The 27,170-nt window shown below is 45.6% G+C and overlaps 3 protein-coding genes and 1 long non-coding RNA gene across 4 annotated transcripts in view; 2 read left to right on the forward strand and 2 right to left on the reverse strand.

Annotated features, from left to right (window-relative positions):
- Window positions 1-7,160, forward strand: part of TBC1D8 (TBC1 domain family, member 8 (with GRAM domain)) — a 265,338-nt gene extending 258,178 nt beyond the window's left edge. Inside the window, exons 21-23 of the mRNA XM_011969594.1 lie at window positions 4,332-4,421; window positions 4,848-4,945; window positions 6,119-7,160. Coding sequence (XP_011824984.1) covers window positions 4,332-4,421; window positions 4,848-4,945; window positions 6,119-6,571 — 641 coding nt within the window. The 3' untranslated portion in view covers window positions 6,572-7,160. The remainder of the gene's footprint in view (window positions 1-4,331; window positions 4,422-4,847; window positions 4,946-6,118) is intronic.
- Window positions 7,161-7,973: 813 nt separating this feature from the next.
- On the reverse strand, window positions 7,974-12,654 carry RPL31 (ribosomal protein L31). Its single transcript, XM_011969593.1, has 5 exons — window positions 12,048-12,654; window positions 11,564-11,670; window positions 10,101-10,226; window positions 8,342-8,454; window positions 7,974-8,049 (listed from the first exon to the last, which is right to left on the reverse strand). The coding sequence occupies exons 2-5, from the start codon at window positions 11,668-11,670 to the stop codon at window positions 8,018-8,020; spliced, it is 378 nt and encodes a 125-aa protein (XP_011824983.1). The 5' UTR covers window positions 12,048-12,654; the 3' UTR covers window positions 7,974-8,017.
- LOC105531628 lies at window positions 12,119-20,713 on the forward strand. The gene is made up of 2 exons (XR_001004837.1): window positions 12,119-13,281; window positions 18,387-20,713. It is a non-coding gene; the product is annotated as an uncharacterized LOC105531628 (long non-coding RNA).
- NPAS2 (neuronal PAS domain protein 2) overlaps window positions 17,575-27,170 on the reverse strand; it is a 188,267-nt gene continuing 178,671 nt past the window's right edge. Inside the window, exons 18-21 of the mRNA XM_011969592.1 lie at window positions 25,624-25,814; window positions 25,203-25,295; window positions 20,862-21,042; window positions 17,575-18,996 (exon numbers count right to left, since the gene is read on the reverse strand). Of these exons, the coding sequence (XP_011824982.1) occupies window positions 18,814-18,996; window positions 20,862-21,042; window positions 25,203-25,295; window positions 25,624-25,814 (648 nt within the window). The 3' untranslated portion in view covers window positions 17,575-18,813. The remainder of the gene's footprint in view (window positions 18,997-20,861; window positions 21,043-25,202; window positions 25,296-25,623; window positions 25,815-27,170) is intronic.

A 27,170-nucleotide genomic window follows, 5' to 3' on the forward strand; every position in this document is an offset into this window, starting at 1 on the left:
CACTGATATTGACGATCCTGACCCTGTGTAGGCCTAGGCTCATGTGCGTGTTTGTCTTGGTTTTTATTTATTTATTTATTTATTTTTTGAGACGGAGTCTCGCTCTGTCGCCCAGGCTGGAGTGCAGTGGCCGGATCTCACCTCACTGCAAGCTCCGCCTCCCGGGTTGACGCCATTCTCCTGCCTCAGCCTCCCAAGTAGCTGGGACTAAAAGGCGCCCACCACCTCGCCCGGCTAGTTTTTTGTATTTTTTAGTAGAGATGGGGTTTCACCGTGTTAGCCAGGATGGTCTCGATCTCCTGACCTCGTGATCCGCCCGTCTCGGCCTCCCAAAGTGCTGGGATTACAGGCTTGAGCCACCGCGCCCGGCCTGTCTTGGTTTTTAACAAAAAAGTTAAAAAGATTTTTTTTGATAAAAAGTTTATAGAATGAGAATATAAAGAATATAAAGAAAATATTTTTCACAGCTGTGTTTTAAGGCAAGTATTATTACAAAAGAGTCAAAGTTTATAAAGTAAAAAGTTACAGTAAGCTAAAGTTAATTGATTATTGAAGATCAAGAAGAATATTTTAAAAATGAACTCAGTGCAGTGTAAGCATTTATAAAGTCTGTGGCAGTTGTGCAGTAACGTCCTAGGCCTTCATATTCACTCACTACTCACTGATGTGTCCAGAACAGGTTCCAGCCCTGCAGCCTCCATTCATAGTAAGTGGCCTATTCAGGTATACCATTTTTTTCCTTTTATACCATATTTTTATAACACCTTTTCTATATTTAGATATGTTTAGCTACACAGCTACCATTGTGTTCCAGCTGCCTACAGTGTTCAGTACAGTAACATGCTGTACAGGTTTGTAGCCTAGGAACAATAGACTTTATAGGCTAGGTGTGTAGAAGGCTACACCATGTAGGTTTGTGTAAGTCCACTTTATGATGTTTGCACAATGACAAAATCACCTAAATGATGCATTTCTCAGAACCTATTCCTCTCATTGACACATAACTATAAAATAATAGATTTCACAGAATATTTGCTGTGGAGAAAAACCTTACAAGCATTATGGAATGGGAGGTGGTTAAAATTAACATCAATAGGACCAAAGAGAGAGAGCTTGTAACTACTGGTTGCCTAAGAGAGAAGTTTGGCACTCAAGTTATACCCACTCTCTTGATTCTTCACTTTTTGGTCAGGCGTCTCTTATGACTATGCTAAGAAACAATACTGAAGATAACTCTGTAAGCTCTTGCTTTTAAGAATGTGCCAATATGTCAAGGTATCTGCTGGAACCCAAGAAACTGAGGGATGGTTACAGTGTTCTAAGGACCAAAATAATAATGGGAATGGCCCAAACGGCATAGGGGAAGAAGGCTCACCAGGTGAAATGGAAGCATTTTGGCTAAATGGTGAATCTAGCCAGGCTTAAGAGCCTCCCTCAGAGAAGTCATTCTAAAGACTTAGCTGGAAGAGATAATGATTTCAAAAATGGATGATGTGTTGAGGAAATTTGCAAAGGTCAGCGTCTCACAGGGCACAAAAAATGGTAGTTTACATTCCAGTTTAACAGTTAGGCAGTCCTGATATCAGCTACATCAGAAATTATCCCAGACATGTTTGATTCAATGATGGACAGCTTGGGCTAGATGAAAGATCTGTTCTGGCTTTGGACTGGGATCCTGAGTTAAAATGCCATAGAAGATTTTGAAAAATATGGAAACATAGAATATAAACTTCCTTTAAAAAAAAAAAAAAAAAAAAAACTTGTGAAATTAAGACTGCCTTAGATCCTTTTCAACAAAAGAAAACTAAGTGATAAAGATTCCTGGTATCCAAGTCATCAAGAAGCCACTAAGAAATTGGATGTATGATCCCTGCCTCCAGTAGCTGTTGCATCTCAAGTGATTTTTCTTACAGTAGATCATTGAGAAACAAGTTAGATACCTTAGTTGATTTTCCTATCAATGACTTGGCTGTATTGGAATTTCTAATTAATCCAAATGCAAGGCCTCGCTGCTATAATTTGATGGCTGTTTTCAACCACTATGGAGGGATGAGAGGAAGGCCCTATACTGCTTTTGCAAAATAGGCATGGTGGAGATGGGATTATTTTGATGATTAATGTCTCAGCTGCATCTGAAGGCTAGACTGTGTTCAAAGCCGTATGTGAACTCTTCTACTAGAGAGAAGACCCTTGTGGTGGAACTGGCTTGTCGCCTCCACAGGCATCCCATTTAGAAAGTGAGGAAGATGGCAGTGGCAATGACAATGATACAGAAAATGAAAACATACAGTGTGTAATGAAGGTCCCTAAGTCCATAAAGGAGAGATCTTCCTGCTGGTGGTATCTGTTGGAGCAATGAAGTTACCTACTACCTTCAAACAGAAGTCTGAGATGGGGGTTTCAGAGGACCAAATGTAAACCCTTTATCTGATTTTAACTTGTGTAGTACTTGAAGTGAGACACAATGAACACTTTAATAGAAATTGCCTCTCAATCCATTTATACTCTTGAATTACAGGTTACATATATATAGGAATGTAAAAATAAGGTCATGTTTAAACAGTCCAAATCTCCCATGTGAAAAGACTGAAAGGATCGTTACAGATTGCATGTATTCTTAGTATTTACTGTTTCCCATAACGCATAGTATCCTATCCTTCTGATCATCAAAAGATCATGGAATGAGTATTTTCAGTGAGTTCCATGTCCAGGTGATGTTCTCTGCATATGCCGTGACGGCAGAGGTTGGGAGGCTCCACTCTGGGAGCTTTTTGGCCCCTCAGCTCCTTGTCACTGTTAATACTTTACTTGCCTCCTTTCTGGACACTTGCCCAGCCCCTGGATTAACTGCTGCCTTTCTATGGCTCCCATCACATTTTGTTGGTGACTTGTATACACATTTCTACTTTGTGGTACGCCAAGCTCTTTGGCATCCCAGCACTGGTCCCTGGGAAATCCATTTCCATCCTGACTGCCCCAGGTACCATTCAGGGTTTTCAGTTTTCCTCCTGTTGAGTTTGAGTGGATTCTTACACGTGCCACTGCACAGAATTCGTTTTGGGCAAAGTTGGGAAAAGGAAGGATAGCTTTCTAAAGCTTTGCTGCCGTCTTGTGGAAGCTTGTTGAATCACAGCTGAATTTTGCCTTTGATTTATTTTCAGTTAAATGGTTTACGAATAAGTTCCAAACCTTTTAAAATATGGGGAACCTTCCCTGTCATCCCCCGATAATTGTTATTTTGTAGCAGCTTTATTGAGGTATATTCATGCACCATGCAAGTCACCCATTTAAAGTGTACAATGGGTTTTTTTTTGTATATTCAGAGTTGTGCAACGATCACCACAATTTTAGACCATTTCATCACCCTAAAAATAAATCCATTTTCCCCAGCCCTAGGCAGCTTTCTGTAGATTTGCCTGTCCTAGACATTTCATATAAATGGAATTGCTGTATCATGTTCAACTTCTGTCACCTAGCATGATGTTTTCAAGACACATCCATGCTGTAGTAGCATGTGTCAGTGCTTCCTTCCTTTTAATGGCCAGATATTCCATTGTATGGGTATACCACGATTTGTTCCTCAATTCATTCAACATTTGGGTTTTTTTTGGCTACTATGAACAATCTGTGTACAAGTTTGCATGTGAACACTTTCAGTTCTCTTGGGTGTATATGTAGAAGTGAGATTTCTGAGTCAAATGCTAACTTTAACTTTTTAAAAAACTGCCAGACTGTTCTGAAGTGGCTGAGCCAGTTTACATTCCCATCGTCAATATATGAGGGTTCCAAGAGTTTTATTTTTAACATCCTTAAAAACACTCCTAATACTAAGATGCAGATTTGAATTCACTGAAGCTTTTCTTCAACTTTTAAAAGAAATTGTGTAAGTACAGTAGTTATGTGTTCATTATAGAGAAATACTATCCTGAGAAGTTTAAAATCATTACCAATTATTCCACCATCCAGAGATTTAGTATTTCTAGAATACTTTATATGTGCATGGATATATTTTAGTTTTATAAAATGGGATTTCACTATATACATTTTTTCCAAATTGGTATTACCAGTGCCCTATGAATGTGTATGTTGTTAATTACAACAGTCTTCACATACTTCTGGGAAAAGGCACACTTGGTATGGGGGACATTTTATTTTCTCTGGGTATCCAGAACAGTGCTTGGTGTGAGTTTGGGTTCATGGACCCTGCAAAAACTAGAGTCCACAGGCTGGGAGCTGCTGGCTTAGCGTTTAGTTGCCTAAAAAGCTACCTTACTGTCAGTTTTGGTAAGGCACAAAATTTGTTTAATTTAACCTCTTTATCTTTTTTTAAGCACTCACTGAAAATGACCGAGACAGCCAGTCGCCATTGAAGAATCCTCTGTTGTCAACGTCAAGACCCCTGGTTTTCGGGAAACCCAATGGCACGTACCTCTTTTCATTGTTGCTTTCCTCTGGGCATACCACTGCAGTGGCAGGAGGCACCGAGGTTGCCCTCACCCCTCTTCTTGTAGCAGCCCTGTCTTTTCCCTTCATCCAATGAATTATCACCAAACTCAGTGCCTTTAGAGGCCAGAAGCGCTCTGAGTGGGGGTGTTGCTGGGTGGCTGCCCCTTGCCCCCACCAGCAAGTTCCTTCCTCCTGTTTGCTGTTTCATGCGTCCTCTTAGAGCAGAAGTCTCCCAATTACCACCAACTGGCTCTCCAGGGGACTCTCTTGCTTTCCAGTTTTGTACGGAATTCGCTTAGTGGAATTCCTCACCCCCTTGCTTCCCTCTCCTACATAGTTTCCTTTTTGCTTTCACTGAACTTATTTAAATTAAACTACATGTTGTTTTCCTTTGTTTCAAGGTGATGCAGTTGATTATCAGAAACAGCTGAAGCAAATGATTAAGGATTTAGCCAAAGAAAAAGATAAAACTGAGAAAGAATTGCCCAAAATGAGCCAGGTATGGACTTTCTTCAGTGCAGAGAATTAACTTTCTTTTAATTTTTTTTGGAGACAGAGTCTCGCTCTGTCGCCCAGGCTGGACTGCAGTGGCCTGATCTCCGCTCACTGCAAGCTCTGCCTCTTGGGTTCATGCCATTCTCCTGCCTCAGCCTCCCGAATGGCTGGGACTACAGGCACCCGCCACCTCACCCAGCTAGTTTTTTTGTATTTTTTAGTAGAGACGGGGTTTAGTCATATTAGCCAGGACGGTCTCGATCTCCTAACCTCGTGATCCACCCGCCTCGGCCTCCCAAAGTGCTGGGGTTACAGGCGTGAGTCACCGCGTGCGGCCATACCCAACCATTTTTCTATTCTTGGAATGATTGTGTAGCTAGATTCCACCTGAAGCACCTGTCCTCACATTACATATTCTCCATTTCAGCAGCAGTGTCTCAGATTACACTGAGAAACCAGGCATTACTGTTCCATTTCATTTTACATTTAGATACTGCATGGCCTTCCCACCATAGGACACGCCCTAACTTTATAGCCTTCAGCTGTTCCCAGCATTTTCCTATTATAAACTCTAGCTTAAAGATCCGTACAGATAAATCTGTACATTACTGTGTTTTTTTTTTTTTTTTGAGATGAAATTTCACTCTTGTTGCCCAGGCTGGAGTGCAATGGTGCAATCTTGGCTCACCACAACCTCGGCCTCCTGGGTTTAAGCGATTCTCCTGGCTCAGCCTCCCGAGTAGCTGGGATTACAGGCATGTGCCACCACACCTGGCTAATTTTGTATTTTTAGTAGAGATGGGGTTTCTCTATGTTGGTTGGGCTGGTCTCAGACTCCCAATCTCAGGTGATCCGCCCTCCTCAGCCTCCCACAGTGCTGGGATTACAGGCATGAGCCACCGTGCCTGGCCTGCTGTGGTTTCTTGAATTGCTTTGTTAAAGGGTGTGCACATCCTCTAGGAAGTCTACCCATTTCCAAGTGTGTGCTGAAAGTCCCAGGAATCATCACCTTGTTTTCAGAGTGGAAGGGCAGAGACTACCTTTTCTTATATTGTGTGTCTTCAAAAGTACTGTCGTTTTCTCAAAGGTCACAGGTATCATGTTAAAAAAAAAAAAAAAAAAAAAGGGACACTTCCACCCTGGTTCTGCTGCTACATAAGACTTATTTCAATTTCAGAGAGAATTTATCCAGTTCTGTAAAACTCTGTACAGTATGTTCCATGAAGATCCAGAAGAAAACGATTTGTACCAAGCCATCGCGACAGTCACCACGCTGCTGCTGCAGATCGGAGAGGTGGGGCAGCGAAGCAGCAGCTCTGGAAGCTGCTCCCAGGAGTGTGGGGAGGAGCTGCGGGCCTCAGCTCCTTCTCCTGAGGACTCGGTTTTTGCAGACACTGGGAAGACACCCCAGGACTCCCAGGCATTTCCAGAGGAGGCACAAGCGGACTGGACTGTCTCCCTTGAACATATTTTAGCTTCACTTCTGACTGAACAATCATTAGTAAACTTTTTTGAAAAGCCACTGGACATGAAATCCAAACTTGAAAATGCCAAGATCAATCAGTACAATCTCAAAACTTCTGAAATGAGCCACCAATCACAGTCTGAACTTAAGCTGAGTAACTTGTAGCAAGATAGCAGCTGCTATGCACACTGGAGTCTGCCATACCAAAGCACGGACCAGACTGTTTCTTGGGGTCAGCCCTAAACCGAGATTTCAGTCTACTTTACAAATGGGGCATCTGGATAAACAACCTGACAAACTGGCCAGGGGAACCGACACAACCCTCAAGCATTTCTATGTATTCTCTGAGAATTGTCAGCGCCCTAGGGTATCCATTGGTTCACTTGGTGCCAACTTGCAATTTTTACCAGATTGGCTGAAATGGGCACTTCTGCTGTGACGCTAGTTTGATTTTGCTCAGATAAACACGATGTATCATACTAACCAAGAAACTAAGAGAGCCCCATACTTTCATTTTTCACTTGGAATGACAATGGGAGAGGTCAGGAATCAAGTTCACGTTCAAGATCTAAGGGAGTCCACTATCTGTGCAATTGTATTTGGCTTTTTTTTGCACTGTTTCAATGCTGGTAATTGAAACCATTTTAATATATTTGGTTGTATTCACTTTATATGTCCTTCCAAAAATGTTGTGTACAAACCATGCTTTCAATGTTGGCCTCCAAGTTTTTTAATAAGAAACTTTTTGTATTTACTTGGTCCTTTTCTTTTACCTTGTAGTTAAGTGTCTTAAGCTGTAGATTGTGGCAGTGAATGGGTAAGCAGGAGACGCTGCTGCTGCCCACCCACGGTTTCTGGGTGGTGCAACACTAGGTACACTTCTCAGCCCCACCTTGGGTGTGCCCTACATCACCAGTGGGGCTTCAGAGACCTCTTTATGGCAGCATTTAACATACAGCCTGCAAATGCTGGTGAAACATAATCCCAGCAACACTGCTTTAGGACTGAACTATTAATACAAATTTTTGTTATTGATACCTTAAGGAACTTTACTTCTGAACCTTGGCTCCAGGTACAGCAGGGCCATTACAAATGAGTTAAAATATGCATCTGGTTATCTCACCAAAAATCAATTATTTTACATCTATTCAACATAGATGTAGGCAGAAACTTAAAAGACGTACTGCCACATTGATTTCATTAAATTTAAGATGCTACAAATAGTATGTCATTTTAAAGTTGTTTCCTAAAATGTTATGCCAATGGCAGATGGATTCTACATCCTGGTTTCTGGAAAAATGCTTGTCTTTGAATTAGCAAAACATACAAGTAGAATCATTAACAATTTGCCTTCAGTATCCCAACTACCCAGAACAGGGGTTCTAAAACTAGGTTGCAATTTGAAATCACCTTTAAAACCCTGCCTAGACCCTGTTCACAAATCCAACCCCAGGGGCTGGGGAGAAAGCAACACAGGCAATCAATGTGGGAAAAGCTCTTCAAATGATCCCATAAGTAGGATAGGATATACAAGCACATTATGCTGCAACTAAAAAGAACCAAAACAAAGTCAATTTTATAACTTTATTTGATGTATTTGATGATCAGCGATTAGTTCTCATCCACATTGACTGTCTGTAGATCTGTAAAGAAAATGACAGTCAACTTCCACACCCACATCACATTTCATATTTCAACTCTTAAAAACCTTTTGTAGACGGGTCTGGGCGTGTAGCATTCTATTTTCCACAACCTTTTTACATCCCAGATATGGGCCAGTTTTGCATTCTTTAGCATCTTCCCACACCAACACACAATTTTAAAAGGGTACAATGATGTGTGTCACCCCTAGCTTAACAGATGAATTCACATTTTAACAGAGGTAAGGACATTTTTCTAATGAACTTAAATGGCTTTATGGGATGGAGAACTTACTTTTGAAAGTGGTAACAGGTACATAGGTAACCAAAGTATAGAGCTTATTTGGTGAATCTTCATCCTCATTACGTTTTCTGGACAGCCGCACACGGATTCGGTATGGGACATTCCTAATAAAAACATAATTGTGTTGCTAAAGTCAATGCCTCCTTTCAACCAAGCAGCCACTAGCTGTGTTCACGTATCTCAGATCCCTGCTTCTAATGCTGTCCTTTGCTCTACTCTGACCAACCTAGAACTTACCAGTTCCCTGGAAAATGAAACATAACCCCCAGATGAACATTAAATGCTGTTACCACAGGAGGGATACCTGTTTGAAGATATGTTAAGGTAGCCACCATTGATATTCAACCAATTAATCCTACGCAGATATCTGGGTCCAAATGTGCTAGTCTTTTGTCTATCACCAGAAACTTATGTGATTTTTGTTACATTAAATTGTGAAGGCCAGGCGCGGTGGCTTAAGCCTGTAATCCCAGCACTTTGGGAGGCTGAGGTGGGTGTATCATCTGAGGTCAAGAGTTTGAGACCACTCTGGCCAACATGGTAAAACCCCCATCTCCACTAAACATACAAAAAATAAGAGCCAGGCGTGGTGGCTGCCTGTAATCCCAGCCACTTGGGAGGCTGAGGCAGGAAAACAGCTTGAACCCAGGAGCTGAACGTTGCAGTGAGCTGAGACTACACCACTGCACTTCAGCCTGGGCAACATTAACTCCATCTCAAAACAAAAAACACTGTTAAAAACTCTGCCACAGGCGCATATTCAGTTTATCTCCACATGCAATCCCCTTGTCTTATCTCATCCTCTCTAGCATCACAGCTGATTCTCTTTCCTCTATCGATCTTAGGATGTGCCGGGTATTGTTCTAGGCCCCGGATTCCTATAAACTCAGGACCTCTTTTGGCTCCTGTAATCCCATTCCTCTTATCCCAAGGCAGGCATCGGAGGACACCTCTTCTGCTGCACCCTTAAATGTCCACCCACAGAAGAGCTAGGTCTCAGGTCCCTGTCTTGTTCATCTCACTTAATCCTAAGTTTTAAATACCACACAGATGCAGACAGTCCTCCCCGCACCCGTTTCCAGAATCAAGTAGTCCACACTGTCATCATTCCTCTAGCTGCCCTTCACTCCACTTCTGTTCTGGCACCTCATGACATCCTTTAAAGCACAAGCCTCCCCTGCTTTCTGGTTCCACTTTAGAGCAGGGTCCCCCAACACCAGCACTAACACCTGCACTAGGCAACTCCATGAATTGTAGGGTGTTTAGTGTCCCTGGCCCACAGTATCCCTCAGTAGTGACAACAAAAAACACTGCCCCTGCCACAACCCCGAGGAGGACAGGTAAACTGTCCCAGGCCAAGAACCACTTCTCTCATGGTGGACTTGCCTTGCTGTCTACAGCTACCCTACATGGTCAGCCCTCACCCCTCCCTCCTCCTCCACTGGGCTCAGTCATTTATTCCACCCTACCTGCACTCACCACCCTGCTCCCAGATCCCGCCAAGCTTCCTCTCTGTGCAATGCTCTTTCCCACCCTACACTGCTGGCTCCTTCACTTGGGTCTCAGTTCATAAGCCATTAAATTAAGGGCTTCCCTGAAGATACTACCCAACCTAAGTCACAGTCACAGTATTTTTTTTTATACTTCCACGTGCACTAACCAAATTACTGAACTGATACGGGCTCTTGCAGGGTAAGTGAAGCTGGTGTCATTGCAAAAGTTCACCTTCAAATACAGATAACTTTAGCACCTTATTCCTTTGGCCCAGACAGCTTTGTTGAGCCTGGTATCAATGCGCACATCTGGAGTTCCCATCTCCTTCATGGCAAATTTCCGAATCTCTTTGAGTGCCCGAGGGGCACGCTTCTTGAAGCCCCTACGATTCAAACATAAAGTGAACAAATTAAAGGAGCACGAAATTAGGTACATGTAAGAAATCCTCAATGTCATTGATAGGCTCCTGGAAACTGACTTTAAGCAATGTCCCATTTAACAAAACCAAGTTTTTACAGCATACAGTAGGCCAGTGTGCTTCAAGCTCAGTGAGGACTTACTGTAGATGGTGTGTCCTCCTAAAACCAGCCTAAACCAAACCTTCAACTAGGCAGTAACAATCTTTTTTTCCCACCAGTGTGTAATGCCCAGCAACTAGCATAATACTTAGGACAAGAAGATGCATAATCCACTTTCTGAAATCCTCAAAATATTAAATTTGATTAAATGTCATAAGACAGGACATGTTTTTGGAACAGATCATTCAATGCTATTAACTTCATCTATGCTTAAAGAGCAGGGGCCTGAAATGTGCAGGCAGGTTTCTTCTTGAGTATGATGAGGGCAACAGTTAACTCTATGAACGCATCAAGCAAGTTCACTTCACTTAAATACTTAAACATCCAGAAGTAAAAGGTAGTAGAAATAACAGCAGTTGGCAATCCGTTCTTCACACAGCTTATGTAAGCAACCTATTGGGTACAGCTGACGGTATCTAGTACTACAGAGAAAAACAAACCAGGGAAAAGAGAAAGCATTAGAGAAAGGGGCTGCAGGTTTCTCTAAGACGGCCAAGGTGGGCCAGGTGTGGTGGCGGGCTCCTGTAATCCCAGCTGCTCCAGAGGCTAAGGCACGGAGGCGGAGGTTGCAGCGAGCCGAGATCGCGCCACTGCACTCCAGGTTGGGGACGGAGCAAGACTCCGTCTTAAAAAAAAAAAAAAAAAAAAGGTGACATTGGACTCCAGGTCTAAAGGCAACGAAGCATTTATTTGTGGAAAAAAACATTCAGGCATAGGGAAAAATAAAAGAGTAAAAATTCAACAAAGCAGCTACTTTGAAACAGAAGCATGCCCGGTATGATTAAGCGGGTCAGCCAATGTGGGATCATGGCAAGAACTCTTGATTTCTAACCTAAGATAGACCGATGCAGGATCTGAGAATAGATCCCTACGCATGTCTGGGTAGGGAAGGGAACAGGAGCAGGGAGCTGCTACTGTCAACATTCTGGTAAGAATGGGGACGGTCAGAAAGACCAACGCAGCTGGTCAGACGGTGAATGTATTCGGAAAGCAGAGCCCACAGGATTTGTTAAATTGCCAATGAATGAAATAGGGAAGGCCACAAGAGGAAGAGATTGGGGTGGAGATGATTCGGCGCATCTCTGAGAGAGACAACCAGACGCATGAGTTCGAGCCCCAGGGCGGCTACAGGGATACTCACACTCCATGGATGCGCTTGTGAATGTTGATGGTGTATTCTCGGGTCACCACCTCGTTGATGGCAGAACGGCCCTTTTTCTTCTCGCCACCCTTCTTTGCGGGAGCCATCTAAATGCAGGCGACAAGGAGGCTCAGAGCAGAGTTGAACAAGCTCAAGCCAAGTCCTCCCTCCCAGCCTCACGCGGTCACTCTCGGGGCGCTTCCAGGTGCTGAGAGTCTGGCCAGGCTAAGTCGGTCACCCAGTGGCCCACGCACCCGCGCCCCTCAGACACCTCCGACCTGGAAATACCTGCCGCCCCGGGTCCCCTAAGCCCGGACACTTTCCTCCTCAGGCTTCGGGAGCCCTTAAACGCAGCGTGTATTCCCATTTCCCACAACCGGAGACCCGGGCTAGCTCGGGAGAGATTTTGCGGTCCCAGTTAACACAATCCCAAAGGAGGATGGGGCCGGATTCCAGAAGCCCAGATTCCGCCACCCATACTCACTCTGCCGGGTCCAAGCTGGAAAGGAAGAGCGCGAAGTATTGTGGGAGAAGCAAAGCCGCAGTTGCAAGTACAACTTCCGGGTCGCCAGGCAAGGGGGTGTGGCTAGGGAAGGGGAGAGACGAGGCTGTGACGTCAGCGGCGCGCGCCGAAGTGGGGACAGCGAAAGGGCGTCGGGGCGGGGCTGCGCCTTTGGGCCGCGAGCTCGAGTCCCGCTTCTCTCTGACGGAGTCCTTCTGGCTCCGCGAAGGAACTTGCGTCTCGTGTCTAAGTCTTCGGATAAAACCAAAACCCAGGCCTACAGATGTATGGGAGCAGGGCCAGGGAGGGAGACTTTCGTTTGTTTTCCGCATTCATTCATGCATCCGACCAACACTGACTGAGCCTGAGTCGAGCGAGGTACCTGGCTGGCGGTCCCAGAGTCACTAAGACGCAGCCCGGCGTTGGAGGTGCTTGCGTCGAGCAGGGCCGGCACGGGATTGCCAGTCGTTGCTGTCAAGGGCGGTGGAGCCACAGGCCTGTCGCGTTGTCCGGGTGCATGGGTGACCGAGTGGGTTGGATATGACCCGAGAAATGACAGATGTGAGATGACACGACAGGGAGATCTGAGGAGGTCCCCAGAGAACGGGGAACTGCGTGTCACCAGCCTAGAGATTCGGAGACAGGCAGTTGGATCTGTGGACCCATGTCTTCCTTTTTCTTGACGAACTCCCTTCTTTCACAGGAGCGCACCATTTTTAGTGGTTTCGTAAGATGAGTACACAAGCTAAAAAGTTTCTGAGCCCTCAGATATCTGAGAATTTATTCAACCCTCAAATTTAAATTCTGGCTTATATGGAATTCTAAATTGAAAAGAATTTCTCCCCAGCATTTTGAAGGCAGGTTTCATTGTCTTCCATTTTTCGGTGTGGTTGAGAAGTGATGCGTTATTTTTTTCTCTCTGAAAGATTTTAGGATCTTCTCTTTAAAGCTGTGAAACTTCATGATGATGGTACCTTGAATTTAAGGGAAATTTCTCAGGACGAAAGAGCTTGATGTCCCAAGCTGAAAGGGTCCACTTAATGCCTGGCACTTTGGTGAACGGGAAAATGCCCGGACCAAGTCACCCCTAACCTACTAACAGAGTTTTCAGCAGTGGACATGTTTCAGGACCTCACAGACAAGACTGGAGGCAGGCAATTTCTGGGCTGGAACAGGGACTCTGATCTCATGAGGAACCTTTGCACCCTGTATCAAGGTAGATGTTGCACTTGTAGGTTTCCCAGCAGTCCTCAAAGGCAAGAGATGGTGTTGGACAAGCAAGCCTCCCCCTATGCCTCTTACCAGACTCCAAAGGCCTTTCCAGAAACCTCCTGTAGCTTTCTGCCTGTCATTGGCTAGAACTAGGGACTCCATTTCAGTTAGGCTGGGAGAGCACATACCCGCCAAAAGCAAATGGGATTGTCATCATTACTTTGGCCTAATGATGAGTTGTGTATTTTTTGGGCTGGGCTAGACACATTGCTTTTGTTTTTTTTTTGTTTTCTGTGTGTGTGTGTGTTTTGAGATGGAGTCTGTCTCTGTCACCCAGGCTAGAGTGCTGTGGCGTGATCTTGGCTCACTGCAAGCTCCGCCTACCGGGTTCACACCATTCTTCTGCCTCAGCCTCCCAAGTATCTGGGACTACAAGGCACCTGCCACCACGCCTGGCTAATTTTTTGTATTTTTAGTGGAGACAGGTTTTCACCATGTTAGCCAGGATGGTCTCGATCTCCTGACCTTGTGATCCGCCCGCCTCGGCCTCCCGAAGTGCTAGGATTACAGGCTAGACACATTGCTTTTAATGCACGGAAGTGGGGTTCTGTTAACAAGAAAGAAGAGGGGCTAGCACAATTTGTTTCAACCCAATGGTGCTTGCTCTCATCTCCTTTCCGCCTCCTCTTCCTCTTGCTCAGGCACCCTAAAGCCTGTCTCAGGCCTTTCATACCTCAGGGCCCTTTTCAGATCATTGTTCTGATCCTGGCTCCCTGCAATCACTCTCTGAAGATGGGATCTTGCCCCTTCTATCCCAGCACCTAGAGAGGGATTAAGGGACAGCTTTCTAGGGTACCATCCGTTAGAGGTAATAAAAGTGTTACTGTAATAAATCAGAAGTCTAGTGCCAGCTGACTCAAGTTTCCGTATAACTGATAAAATGTGAGTAGATCCTACCTCTTTTTGAAATAAATAGACCCCTCCAGTGGGAATCTACAAAACGTCCCTCTAAGATGTCAACTCTCCTGCCTCACATAAAGGTTGAACAGAGGTATAAGAAGGACTGTTAGGTTTGAGGACTGAAAATCATTTGCCTGCCTGGAGTTCTGCAGACGCTTCCAGCTTCTCTTTCCCTCCTAAGCCCCAGGGACCAGGCCAGTGACTGCTGGGCCTCAAAGAGACCAGAACCACATAATATGAACTTTGTAACTCTCTGGTGTTTGTTAGCTGGGCTAATCACTCACATGTTTTTACTTTTACTGATTAGCAGAGAATCCTTAAAATGAAACAAGATCTGAATGCTTCCCTGTGGGGGCAGCAAGAAAGTAGACAGGTTGCATTCCCGTCGACCAGCTTTAGGGGCGACAAATCTAAGGGGCTAGAGGAGTCCTCCTTGGCAGTTTCATGCTGGACTGAGCTCCAGAAAGGTCCAGTGGAACTTTCCAAGAAGCGCCGCCGAAAGATTTTTAAAAGGAAAGAGGCGTGGTGGTGAAGAGGTGCTAAAGAGGTAGTATGGGTAGCCCAGGCCTGGGAGGTCAGTGTGGAGGCTGTTTCTGTGACCCAGCTTAAATGGGGCCCAAATGAGGCAGCAACTAATATGACAGAGAGGAGAGGAATGGCACAGGAGGTATTTGAAATTAAAATCAACAGTTCATAACTGACTTCATATGGAATGTCAGTTTAGGAGAAAATGCTGAACAAAATCATATTAGAAAAGTAGACTACAGTATAATATATATTACATTACAGAAATCAATGTGATTTCATGACTGGAAATGTTTTCAGCTCCATCACAACAGGATGACCCAGTAATAGCAACAGAGGCAGCACTTGACCCAATACCAGCTCTTAGTCTTACTCTAGGCGTCTAGATTTTAATCTTTTTTTTTTTTTTTAACTAAAAGGAATCAGGACTCCTTGGAGGTAGTTGTCTCCATGCTTTGAGATAGGAAAAATAAAAAAATCAATCAGTATGGGCCTTGACTGTATTGTTCCCAGAAGGAAATCTGGAGTCTGATTTCTGACCGGCAATGCTACAAAGAGAAAAGAGCCAAACATAGGAGCCGGCTCTCACTGGCCGGGTTGTACCAATTTGAGCATGAAATAAATAACAATGGTCAATTAGAAAAGTTGAGTTCATAAAAGGCCATGAGTTCCTGTCTTCATGCTTAAAATAAAAGATGACATATAAAAAAGGTAATTGTAATTTTAAAATGAGTCAATATCATAGATGTGCCTAAGTGTGGTTAGGCAAAAATTCTACAAGAGTTGTTTTCTTTTTTGTGTGTCCAATGAGCTTTTTTCTCCAGAAAAATAAAGCTGTTTGTATGCATAGTATGAAATTCATGCATGTCTGCCCAAAAAGCTGCTAACAGGTGTCCCTAGAGGATGCAAATTAGTTATTTCTCTGAGACAATAATGGCAGACTTGGAGACCTTCAGGCTGTGCCTACACAAAGTGAAGAGGGAAACCAAAGCAGTCTTGTACCAAAACAAATGTTACCAGATAATTTAGACAAGAGTGTGAAATGTCATGGCTTAGAACAGTTGGCCAGTTCCCCGTGTTGCATGCACAAACAACATTTTAAAATTAATGTAATGAATTTTAGTTGAATTAGAGACAGTAGATACATTTTAACTTAGTTGAAAAGATCATAAACAGTGTACTCCCAGTTCACATTTCAGTCATTTCACATGAGCCAAGACTTTATAGTTTTCCAAATAGGTCATGGTCTTTCTGGAAATAGGACAGGGTTGCAAAATAGCCTTTTAATGAGCAAACTTTAATGAATCAAAAGTTTAGGGATTAAAATTCCCATGATGAGTGTGGGTTTAAAGAAATATTACACAATAAGGGTTTTCTGAGTTTATCCAAATTCTGAACACGTGTAAGATTTAAGCAAAGCTAAATCAAATTAGTAGCAAGGCACACTCTGCCCTTTTTAAATGACTTCCTGCTAGAAAATCCTAGGACGATAAATATGCTGTCCATTAAAAATATTGTTCTGCTTAAAAAAATGCTGACAGCAAATTAAAATACAAATTCTTTTACAGACAAATCAGATCTAGAAACCTTTGCATTTATAAAACATGTAAAAATAGTGAATAAAGTTTCACACAGCATTTTTAAGAAGGGGGTTCATTTCTGGTTCTTTTAAAGAGTTAAGTGTTCTAGTGTGCGCAAAATATTTTCACTTACCTTTTTCTCAGAACAATTGTATGCATAGTAAAACTTTTTGGATGTACTTATACGGCACCATCTCTGCCATCCAAAACCGATCCTAGTCAGAGAACTGGGAAGAGCCATCCGCATTCTACACGGGAGGAGTAGGAGCAGAGAGCCACAGCAATGTAGCAGGGAAAGAACTTTGCTCTCTTGGGCCGATGCTTTTGGAAAGGGCATTGCCATTGCAGTGGTTCTCAACCACAGTACACCAGGGTACCCTCCTTCAGCCCCATGAAGCCTCATGATGGGGTGGCTGTCTGTAGTTGGCAGAAATCTTCTAGATGCTGCGGCTATGCTCCCACCCTCAACATGGCATATGTGTACACATCTTATATGGAGACACACATATGCTGCCCACATCACTGATATCTAAATGTTGGTGGCGAAACCCTATGCAGTTCCAGCTGAGTGAGTTTAATGATGGGCTATAAATGAGAGCTTTGGTGGAGAATGTCTCGGTCGCCTCCATGGATTTTACCTGTGTCAAGATTAAGATGTTGGCGGGGCATGGTGGCTCACGCCTGTAATCCCAGCATTTTGGTCGGCCGAGGTGGGCTGATCACTTGAGGTCTGAAGTTCGAGACCAGCCTGGCCAATATGGCGAAACCCCATCTCCACTAAAAACACAAAAATTAGCGGGGTATGGTGGTGGGTGCCTGTAATCCCAGTTACTCGGGGGGCTGAGGCAGGAGAATCACTTGCACCAGGAGGCAGAGGTTACATTGAGCTGAGATTGTGCCACTGCACTCCAGCCTGGGAAAGAGAGAGAGACTCTGTCTAAAAGAAAAAAAAAAGATTGAGATGTTTCCAGAAACTTTTTTTCTGTTTTGTTTTGCTGTCACTTCTACAGTAAACCACTGTTTTTCTGGCACAAACTTTAATACAAAGATCAGAACCTGACAGGCCGAGGCAAATACTGCAGCTCAAAAAGCTGAACGCCTCTGCCTGACTTACTGATTGCTTGCTTTCATCTTTTCCGTATCTTTGATTATCCTTGAAACATTTTGAAATTAGAAAAAAAGAATTACTGGTGAAAAGATGTAGGCAGGGATGTATAACAAGGGACAGAGGAAATTGTACAAATTTGTTAATTTATTACAAAATTTTCACTCACAGAAAAACACAAGAAAACTTTTATACTTTTATATTTGGGAAAGGAACTGGTATCTCAGATACAAAATAATTTACACATAAGCCATACAATTTTATTTTATATAGAAATAGGTCATTATTACAACGACTGTACAATTCACTACGCTTCATCTTATAATTACATAAAATCTTTTCTTTAGAAACATCTCAACAAAACATACAAAAAAAGCAAAGTGCATTTTGAAAAGGAAAATCCAATTCTCAGTATTCTCATGAAGATATGTAGAAAGATGCAGCATTCTCACTCAAAGGGCCAGCACATGGCGGGGTCTCCTTGGGGACTGCAGTCCCCCAGGCCTGTCTGGCTTGTGAAACCTCTCCCCTCACAGGCTTGGAGTTCTCAGCAGAATTCTGGAATGTTGGCTGGCATGATTGTGCTTTGCTTTGAGTCCACCTTTGTAGTTGCAATCAATGAAGTAAACAGGAAACAGTCCAGTGTTTTATTTAGGGGCTAAAAAATCACCACCAGCATGGCATGGGGTGAAAAGCCTCATCCCATTAGGGTTTAGGCCAGAAAGTGTGAATCTGTAGCTTGGTTAATAATAACCAGCTTCTCTGATTGGTGGGCTGTTGTTGTTACTGTGGTCTCTGAATGAAGCCATGAGACCTTATTATTTTTTAAAAAAACAGAAAGTGCCTAAGTTATTTCCTCTGTGCAGCTGTGCAAATTAAAACAAAAACAACCATTTAAAAATAATGAAAAATAATCTCTTTATTCTCTCTCTCCAACAGATCTCTGACCCAGTCCTTCTCCAATACAAAGGAAAGATGATCAAGAGAGTGAAGGCCAGCTAGCGCAGATGGGCGGGCCGCAGGTGGCTAGAGCAACCAGTGCACTCTTGGGGGATGCAGCGAGATGCGCCATCTCTGAAGGTAAACCGACCAACGATGCCTACACGGGGCACCTGGTTCCTGTCCAGTATGGCTATAGAGTGTGCCCAAGAACCTCGGAGGCAAGAGAAACACGGTCAGTATTCCTGATCATTTCCACTGCAGCAAGCACTGCGCTCCAGAGATGGTTACCATCCAGGAGTTCTGAAACATATGCAGTGTGCACAAAAGCCAGGGCTTTAGTTCAGACTCCTCTCCCCATCTCCTGTGGCCACCCCCCTCATCCATTGGTTAAAGCTGATTGTGTCCCGACTTCAGTGCCGGGGCACTATCGGGGCGGCTGCTGGAGGCCTGATGACTCAGACAGACTGCTGACCCTTCGGGGAGGACGTAGGGGCTGGGGCTGTGCGGGGGGTGGTTGGGGGTAGCCCAGGGTCCCTGGCTGTTGTGAGTAGGTGGAGAGAAGTAGTGAGTCCTGCTGCTCACTGTGCAAAGAGGTTGGTGCCTGTACCTAGAAAAAAAAGAACAAAGGGCTTCAGAGGTGGTTCTGATGTCTGCCCCTCAGCTGTCTTACAGGGCAGTGTGGGGCATGCTGCAGATTGAGTTAGACTATAGGGCTGTCTTTCTTGGGGGGTCATGTGGGGAGAGGTGGCTTTGGCAAGACCTGGGGGTGTGGTGGGGATGGGGACGAAAGGAACCTTAGGGTGAATTCTGAAGCTAACTTCTCCGCCAATAGCGGGGGCACCTTCTGGCCCAATCAGCCTAGGCCTGTGGCTGTGGGGAATGGTTTCATAAACACGTGCACATGATCTGCATTACAGCCAGAATGTTTCTGGATGATGGAGCCTGAGGCCACATGCAGATAGTTGACAGGGCAGAATCCACACACACATACAATTTGCACAATTTTCACTGCTGGTCCCTGATACCGTAGCTACCTCCAGATTCACCAGCACCTACTAGGAGCATCTTGATTGGAAGTTTAGAAGCTTCGACTGGCCAAAGCCTGACTTTGGAAACTTCAATCTTACCACCCACTATTCCCTTCCATGAAATCTCCTCCTGCAAGTAACCCAGCACCCCCCTGCTCTCCAAGCTGCCCAGGCACAGCTGCCCTGAACTTTTGCTCAGGCTGTCTGGCTGGAACACTGTCCCTTTATCTTCACCCTCTCCCACACTTCAGGCATTTCCTGGACATCAGACTCAGCAGTGGATGCCTTCTGAGCCCTCCCTCTTCTCAAGTCCCTTCCTCCATGAAGGCTTCCCCACCACAGCACTCTCACTCTTCCCAAATCCGAGCCTGACTGCACTCTGTGCTAACCCACCTTCTGCACCCCACCCCGAGGCCCCTAAGGGCAGTGAGTGGGCCGAAGAGCTCTCTGTATTCATAGCCTGCATCTTGTATGCAACAGGTGCGTGCAAACTTGTCTGTTGCTCATTTCCCATCCAAAATCACTTCTGGGTCTCGAGAACTGACAAGATCTGCAAAGCCAAAGTCTGAGCTGACTCCCACTATGCGTGGGGTCAGGAAGATGCGAAAATTACAGCACAGATGGCTTAGCAGCATTGGAATTAAACTACATTCTAGAACTTCAAGGACAGCTATCTTCATCGCTATCTACAGTACTCAAGAGGACTCAGCCTCTGCTCATTCTCCATGGCTTTGCAGGTGCAGATGAAGCTGCAGGCCAGGGAGGAAGCCCCCTAGGACACAGAAGGGCTGGGTGAAAAGGGGCACCCTGCACATGGGCAAGGGAAGGCCAGGCCCTTCTGGAGCTTGGCAGACGCAGACGTGTGGCTCCCACGTGAACCTGCAGACCAGTGGCTCTCACCCTCCCTGCTTTTGGCATACTTGGCACTTGCCTGAAGTGATTTTTGCCTTCTAAGTAGTGACCACATGTAAATGAGCTCCAAATTTTCCTGGCAAGCCCAATTTCACACATCACTGTATTTACTAAGGCAGGTTAATGGATCTTTAACTAAATGTGATTTAACTTTATGTTTATATAGGACTTTATAAACACACTGAAAAGTCCAACATAGTCATCAATGTTTTTTGACTTCTGCTCTAAAAACTATGAACATGTCTAGATGCAAATCCTTGAGTAAAAACTACTTTTTTAAAAAGGAACCTTTTCAGCACATAATCACATAAGGCATAATAGCCGACTCGTAATTTCACATACTCCGTAGATATAGACTTCATAACCTTTAAGCATGAAAAACAATCAAATGAGAATCTTTCTGGGGCTTACTTCTATACTAGGGATAGAACAACGTTGAAAGCAAGGGAATAAAATATCTTTGAGACTCGGGGTACGGAGTGTGGCCCGGCTCCCAGGCCTGCACGGGGGCCCCCTGGGCTTTGGCACCCACCTGCAGGTAGTGCTGTGGTGGCTGCTGCCGGGCCTGTGCGGGCTGCAGGGGTGACGGTTGGGAGGCGGGGAAGCTGGGGTGGAGCACTGCCTGCCCCATCAGCAGGACGGGCATCGGGGCGCTGCTGCTGTTGACGGGGTGTGCATCTGGATTTGGAAACACGGTCTGGCTCTGTGCGTACCTGTTTCACGTGGGAAGGAGAAAACAGGTCCTTTAAGAAAGCAGTATTGATATGACACCCAAAGCATGAGCAACAAAGAAAAAAACAAGTAAGTTGGACTTCATAAGAAACTTTTGGCCAGGCACAGCGGTTCATGCCTGTAATCCCAGCACTTTGGGAGGCTGAGGCGGGAAGATCACAAGGTCAGGAGATCAAGACCAGCCTGACCAATATGGTGAAACACCGTCTCTACTAAAAATACAAAAATTAGCCAGGTGTGGTGGGTGTCTGTAGTCCCAGCTACTCGGGAGGCTGAGGCAAGAGAATAGCTTGAACCCGGGAGGTGGAGGTTGTGGTGAGCAGAGATCACGCCACGGCACTCCAGCCTGGGCAACAGAGTGAGACTCCGTCTTAAAGAAAAAAAAAAAGAAACTTTTTTGCATCAAAAGACACTATCAACACTATCAACAGAGGGAAGAGGCAGCCCACGGGGTGGGGGAAGACATTTGCATATCACATATCTAATAAGAGACGGATACCACAATCTATAAAGAATGCCTACAACTGCACAACAAGAAACCCAAACAACCCAATCAAAAAACGGGCATGGGGCTGACATTTCTCCAAAGAGAAGCTAGAAATGGCCAACACACACATGAAAACATGCTCAGCATCACTAGCCATTAGGGCAAAGCAGATCAAAACCAAAATGAGATGTCCCTTCACACTCATTACAACGGTGATTATCAAAAAACCAGGAAGTAACAGGTGTTGCTGAGGATGCAGAGACATTGGAACTTTAGTGCTCTGTTACTGGGAATTGTCAAATGCTGCAGCCACTGTGTTAAATGCTGGCTCTGTGTCCCCACCCAAATCTCATGTTGAATTGTAATCCCTAGTGTTGGAGGTGTGGCCTGATGGGAGGTGATTGATCGTGGGTGGGGACTTCCCCCTTGCTGCTCTTGTGACAGAGTTCTCCCTAGATCTGTTTGTTTAAAAGTGCGTAGCCCCTCCCGCTCTTTCTCTCTCTCCTCCCGGCCATGTGAAGTTGTGCTTGCTTCCTCTTCACCTTCTGCCACGATTGTAAGTTTCCTGAGGCTTCCCAGAAGCAGAAGCCTGTACAGCCTGCACAATGGTGAACGAATTAAACCTCTTTTCTTTATACATTACTCAGGCTCATGCATGTCTTTATAGCAGTGTGAGAATGGACTAATATGAATGTATGGTAATTCTTCAAAAAATTAAACACACACAATGACCATTCTACCATATGATCCTGCAATTCCACTTCTGGGTATATACCCAAAAGAAGTAAAAGCAGGAACCTGAAAAAGATAATTGTACATCCATGGATGTGTATAATCATATTTTGGTTTATTGTGAATAAACCACTATATAATAAACAATTATTATAAACCATTATTCACAATAACCAAAAGGTAGAAACAATCCAAGCGTCCACTGAGAGATGAATGGATTAAAAAAGTGATTTGTCCATACAGTGGAATATTATTCAGCCTTGGAAAGGAAGGAAATTCTCACACATGCTACAACGTAAATGAACCTTGAAGACATTATGCAAAGTGAAATAAGCCTGTCACAAAATGACAAATGTTGTGTGATTCCTCTTATGTGAGGGCTCTGGAGTTGTCAAATTCTTAGGGACAGAAAGTAGGATGGTGGCTGCCAGGGGCTAGGGGGAAGGGGTATTGGGGGTGGGTGTCTAATGGGTACAGGATTTCAGTTTGAAAAGGTGACAAAGTTCTGGAGCTGGATGGTGGCGATGGTCATACAACTGTGTGAATGTACTTAATGCCATGGAACTACACACTTAAAAATGGTTAAAATAGTAAAATTATGTATATTTTGCCACAATAAAACATTCTTAGGCCAGGTGTGGTGGCTCATGCCTGTAGTCCCAGCACTTTGGGAGGCCAAGGCAGATGGATCACTTGATGTCAGGAGTTCAAGACCAGCTTGGCCAACATGGTGAAACCCCGTCTCTACTAAAAATACAAAAATTAGCCAGGCATGGTGGCACATGCCTGTAATCCCAGCTTCTTGGGAGGCTGAGGCAGGAGAATTGCTTGAACCTGGGAGGCGGAGGTTGCAGTGAGCCAAGATCGCACCACTGCACTCCAGCCTGGATGACAGAGCAAGACTCCATCTCAAAAAACAAAACAAAACATCTTTTAAAAAAGAAAGAGATGGTGATGATAATGGTCCACTAACAAGGAGCAGAGAAAGGCCACTTAGGAATAATCTGGGATTATGGACAGGAGCAAATGTCTAAAGAGACTGGAGAGAAGTCTGCTTTGCGTGATGTTTTTGGAGGTGTGATTTCGCTGCCTGGGGTCATCTGTGACAGGCAGTGGGGGTTCCAGACTTCCCCTGAGGAGGCATCTGTGTGTGTGGGAGGCAGATCCTGACACGCCCTGGACGGTGGACCGTTAGGTCATGTCTGGAAGAGACAGTCAGGGAGATGGGGAGGGTATACATTATCGATTTGACCAAAAATGGCAGTTAGAGTTCCCAGAGGAAAAACTTTCCATACTTGCTTAGTTCAGGGTGTTTTAAGCATCTCTGGAAAGTGATGTAACAAGAATTTTTGCTTCCATTTTCCTTCTTTTTTTTTTTTGAGACAGTCTCGCTCTGTTGCCCAGGCTAGAGTGCAGTGGCACAATCTCGGCTCACTGCAACCTCCACCTCCCTGGTTCAAGTGATTCTCCTGCCTCAGCCTCCTGAGTAGCTGGGATTACAGGCACGTGCCATCATGCCTGGCTAATTTTTGTATTTATAGTAGAGATGGGGTTTCACCATGTTGGCCAGACTGGTCTTGAACTTCTGACCTCAGGTGATCCGCCCACCTTGGCCTCCCAAAGTGCTGGGATTACAGGCATGAGCCACTGCGCCCAGCCTATTTCCACTTATTTAGATCATTTAGGAAGAACAGGTAAAATCCGAAAGCAAAACCAGCCCACTTCCCCCCGCCTAATGATAGACATGAACGGAACTTTGCAGACAGCTCCCCACCACCTGCAGGTCCCTCCTTACCCTCCTGTGACCAAAGGGAGGGCCAGAAAGTCTCAGGGGCAGAGGCTGCCTAGAAAGGTATCCTGAGGTGTGGGGAGACCCCAGACAGGGCCAACAAGGTGGACTTTGAAGATTCAGGGAGCCAAAGGGGCCTGTGGCCTGGAGTTAGCTGGCCTCCAGCCCCACCATCTGCACTGTGTGGCCTTCGAGAATGTAATCTAACCCCTTGAAAGCCCAGCCTCTTCACTGGTTTAAAAAAAACAAAAACAAAAAACAAGCATGTGCCTACACCCTAGGGATTTTATCGGGATGAAATGAAATAATGAACATACAGACCCTGACCCTCAGAAAGGCAGGAACCATCTGCCGTTCCTCTCAGTGCTGGCTGAAGGAGGGCACAGAAGAAGGACTTCCAGGGAGAGGGGCCTGGCGGTGCCTGCGAGGCCTCTACCTGAGAGCATCCCAGGCCTGATGGGCTAGCACCGTCCTGGTGAGCTCTGGACACGAAGTCAGCCAGTGTTAATATGAAGCGGATGTCTGTGTGATAGCTCTATTTCGGCCTCATTCCCAAGGGCCAGAAACTGTTTTCCAGCAACTTTTAAACTATTCTCCCCGTGTCTCCAGTAACCGTTGTCCCCAGGAATTAAGTAGCTGAGTAAAGCTGCTCTGGTCCTGCGAGTGCTAGTGGAGAGGAGGGTGGAGAAGGGAGAGCCGGGGCTGCTCGTCTGGGAGGGAAGGGCCCAAGGACAGTGCCAGAAGCACAGAGCACCAAGTGTGCCTGCGGAATGTCAGCTGGAGCCTGGGGGAGGGTCCTTGGGAAGGGGGATGGCGCTACACCCTCCAGGGATGTCTCCAGGGGTGAGGGCTTCAGACCTGTAAGGAAGTTGGAAGATGATGGCAAACGGCGGGGTGTGAATTGTTTCATTCAGTGCTGCTCTAAGCATGAAGCGCGGAGTTTTTTCTGCTTAAATGGGACACGGTAGAAGAAAAGCTGAGGGGCAGTGTCCCCTTCACAGCTGTGGGCACACTCAGACCCTGCCTTTAGTGCAAGGCTCATGTGAGTGCTGCTGGCCCAGGCGGGTGAGGCTGGCCAGCCTGGAACCATCCCGCCAGCGCTTGCCTCCTGCCTCCCGCCAGGGTCCACGTACTTGACTTGCCGTCCCGTCCTGCTGACCTCCGAGGGCTGCCTTGCGTCACAGGACCCGGGCATCATGGGCTGGATGGGCTGGCTCAGCAACAGCCTTTAAGCAGAGGTGGGGAAATAGGAAACTGATCAGCACCTGAACCACAGACCCACTGGTCGTGGCAGCACTTGCTCAGCCTGCCTGGACCCTTTATGGTTGACCCTAATCCCCACTCCCCTGGCTTCATTCTCAGAGGATGATGGATGCAGTGGGTAACTTCCTCTGGACCTCAGGACCCCAAGCCCTGTCCTCTGCTTCCTTAGCTGAGATCAACTGTGGACACTTTAGAATCTGTCTGAACTCTGCCTCCGTCTAAAGCAGAAAGCTGAAATGAATGGGGTAAAATGATGGCTGGGTTATCCTTCAAACAAGGGCAGTCTCGTACCTGAGCTGCCGATCATGGCTGAAGTCTGGGCTGGGCTGGCACTGGCTGGCATCCTGGGAGGTGGAAGCAGGTGTGGTCAGATTCAGACTTGGCGGGAGCACAGCTGTGGCGCTGCTGAACGGGGACACTAGGCTGCTCCCAGAGCGGCCGCTGCTCTGCATTAGCTGTGAGCTTCTCATTGGCTTTGGACCCTGGAGCATCATTTCAATGAGAAAGGTAAGACTTGGACGCAACCCTGGGGCCATCTCTCCAGGAAACCTCCCAGTGTCTCCTCCTTCTACCTACCCTTGCCTTTCCTCTACATCAGAACCTCCCAGCTACTGAATTGCTTTGATCTTGTGACTGTCTTCCCCGTTGGACTGTATTTGAATCCCTTGGGCCTAGGACAATGCCAGACTCCAGGCAGGCAAGCAGCCAATGTGCCTCGAACGGATCTACTTTCTGCTTCAAATTCTACTGCAGACATGTGGTCCTCCTGGCTGTTTCTGCAGCTCATCAGGCCTACTCCTGCCCTGGGCCTTTGCACAAGCTGACTGCTCTGTGGAATGCTCTTCCCCTGACATTGACTGGCTCATTCTTTCACCCCCTCAGGTCTTGACTCAAATATCATCTTCTTCACGAGGCCTTACCTGGCTACCTCTTTACACCTCCAGCCCATTCCCGGCCCTCACCAGCATTCCTGTACCGTTGGACATACTCTAATTTTCATATGTTTGTCTCTTTCCTCACTTGGAACAGAGATTCTTTTTTTTCTTTTCTTTTTTGTTCACTGCTTTCCCTCAGTGCTCAGAATTTCATGCCTGGCACGCAGTGAGCTGAGTGAAGTAATAAAGGAGTGAGGAAGTGGGCCTGCACCTGCTTTGGGTTCTCTGTCTGTTTCACTGATTGTCCATTCATCTGATAACACAGTGCTCTCATTCTTAAAGTTTTTACAAAATTTTCCAATATCAGACAGTATAAATCCTTCCTCAGTTTTCTGTTTTCCAAAATTTTCTTAGCTCTTCTCACCTATTTTTCTGATGACCTTTTAAATCAAAAGGCTGCATTTTCAAGCAAAACCCTTACATTTGAAGAAAGATGTCCTAAACACTTCCACATGTGTCCTTATCCGTATTGTGCTGCAGGTTATCTAAGTTCCCAGATTCTCTACTGAACTGCAAGCTCCTTGAGGCCCGGAGAGCTCTTGCTCATCCCTGTTCCCTGGGTCTTGGTGAACTCAGGAGCTCAGCTGATGTTTACCAAAGCCACGAGGGCATGGGAATGTGAGGCTGGGGGAAAGGCTGCCTTCCCATCTGTCATCCTCCAGGAGCCCTGCTCCAGACTTCTCAATTCCATTCAGTTTGAGTGCCATTTATCTGCTGGCAATTTCGTCCAACTGCAAGGTCACTGGTGGCTTGGAATAGGTGGAAATGGCTGCAAGGGTTTGGCAAGTAGTCTGGGGGGCCTGGAGGAGCAGGGAGGCCTAGAGGGAGCAGTAGGGGCCTGGAGGAGCAGGGGATGCCTGGAGAATCAAGGGGCGCCTGGAGGAGCAGGGAGGCCTGGAGGGG

This window comes from Mandrillus leucophaeus, unplaced genomic scaffold, assembly GCF_000951045.1.
Source record: "Mandrillus leucophaeus isolate KB7577 unplaced genomic scaffold, Mleu.le_1.0 Scaffold9, whole genome shotgun sequence".
NCBI classification, from domain to species: domain Eukaryota; kingdom Metazoa; phylum Chordata; class Mammalia; order Primates; family Cercopithecidae; genus Mandrillus; species Mandrillus leucophaeus.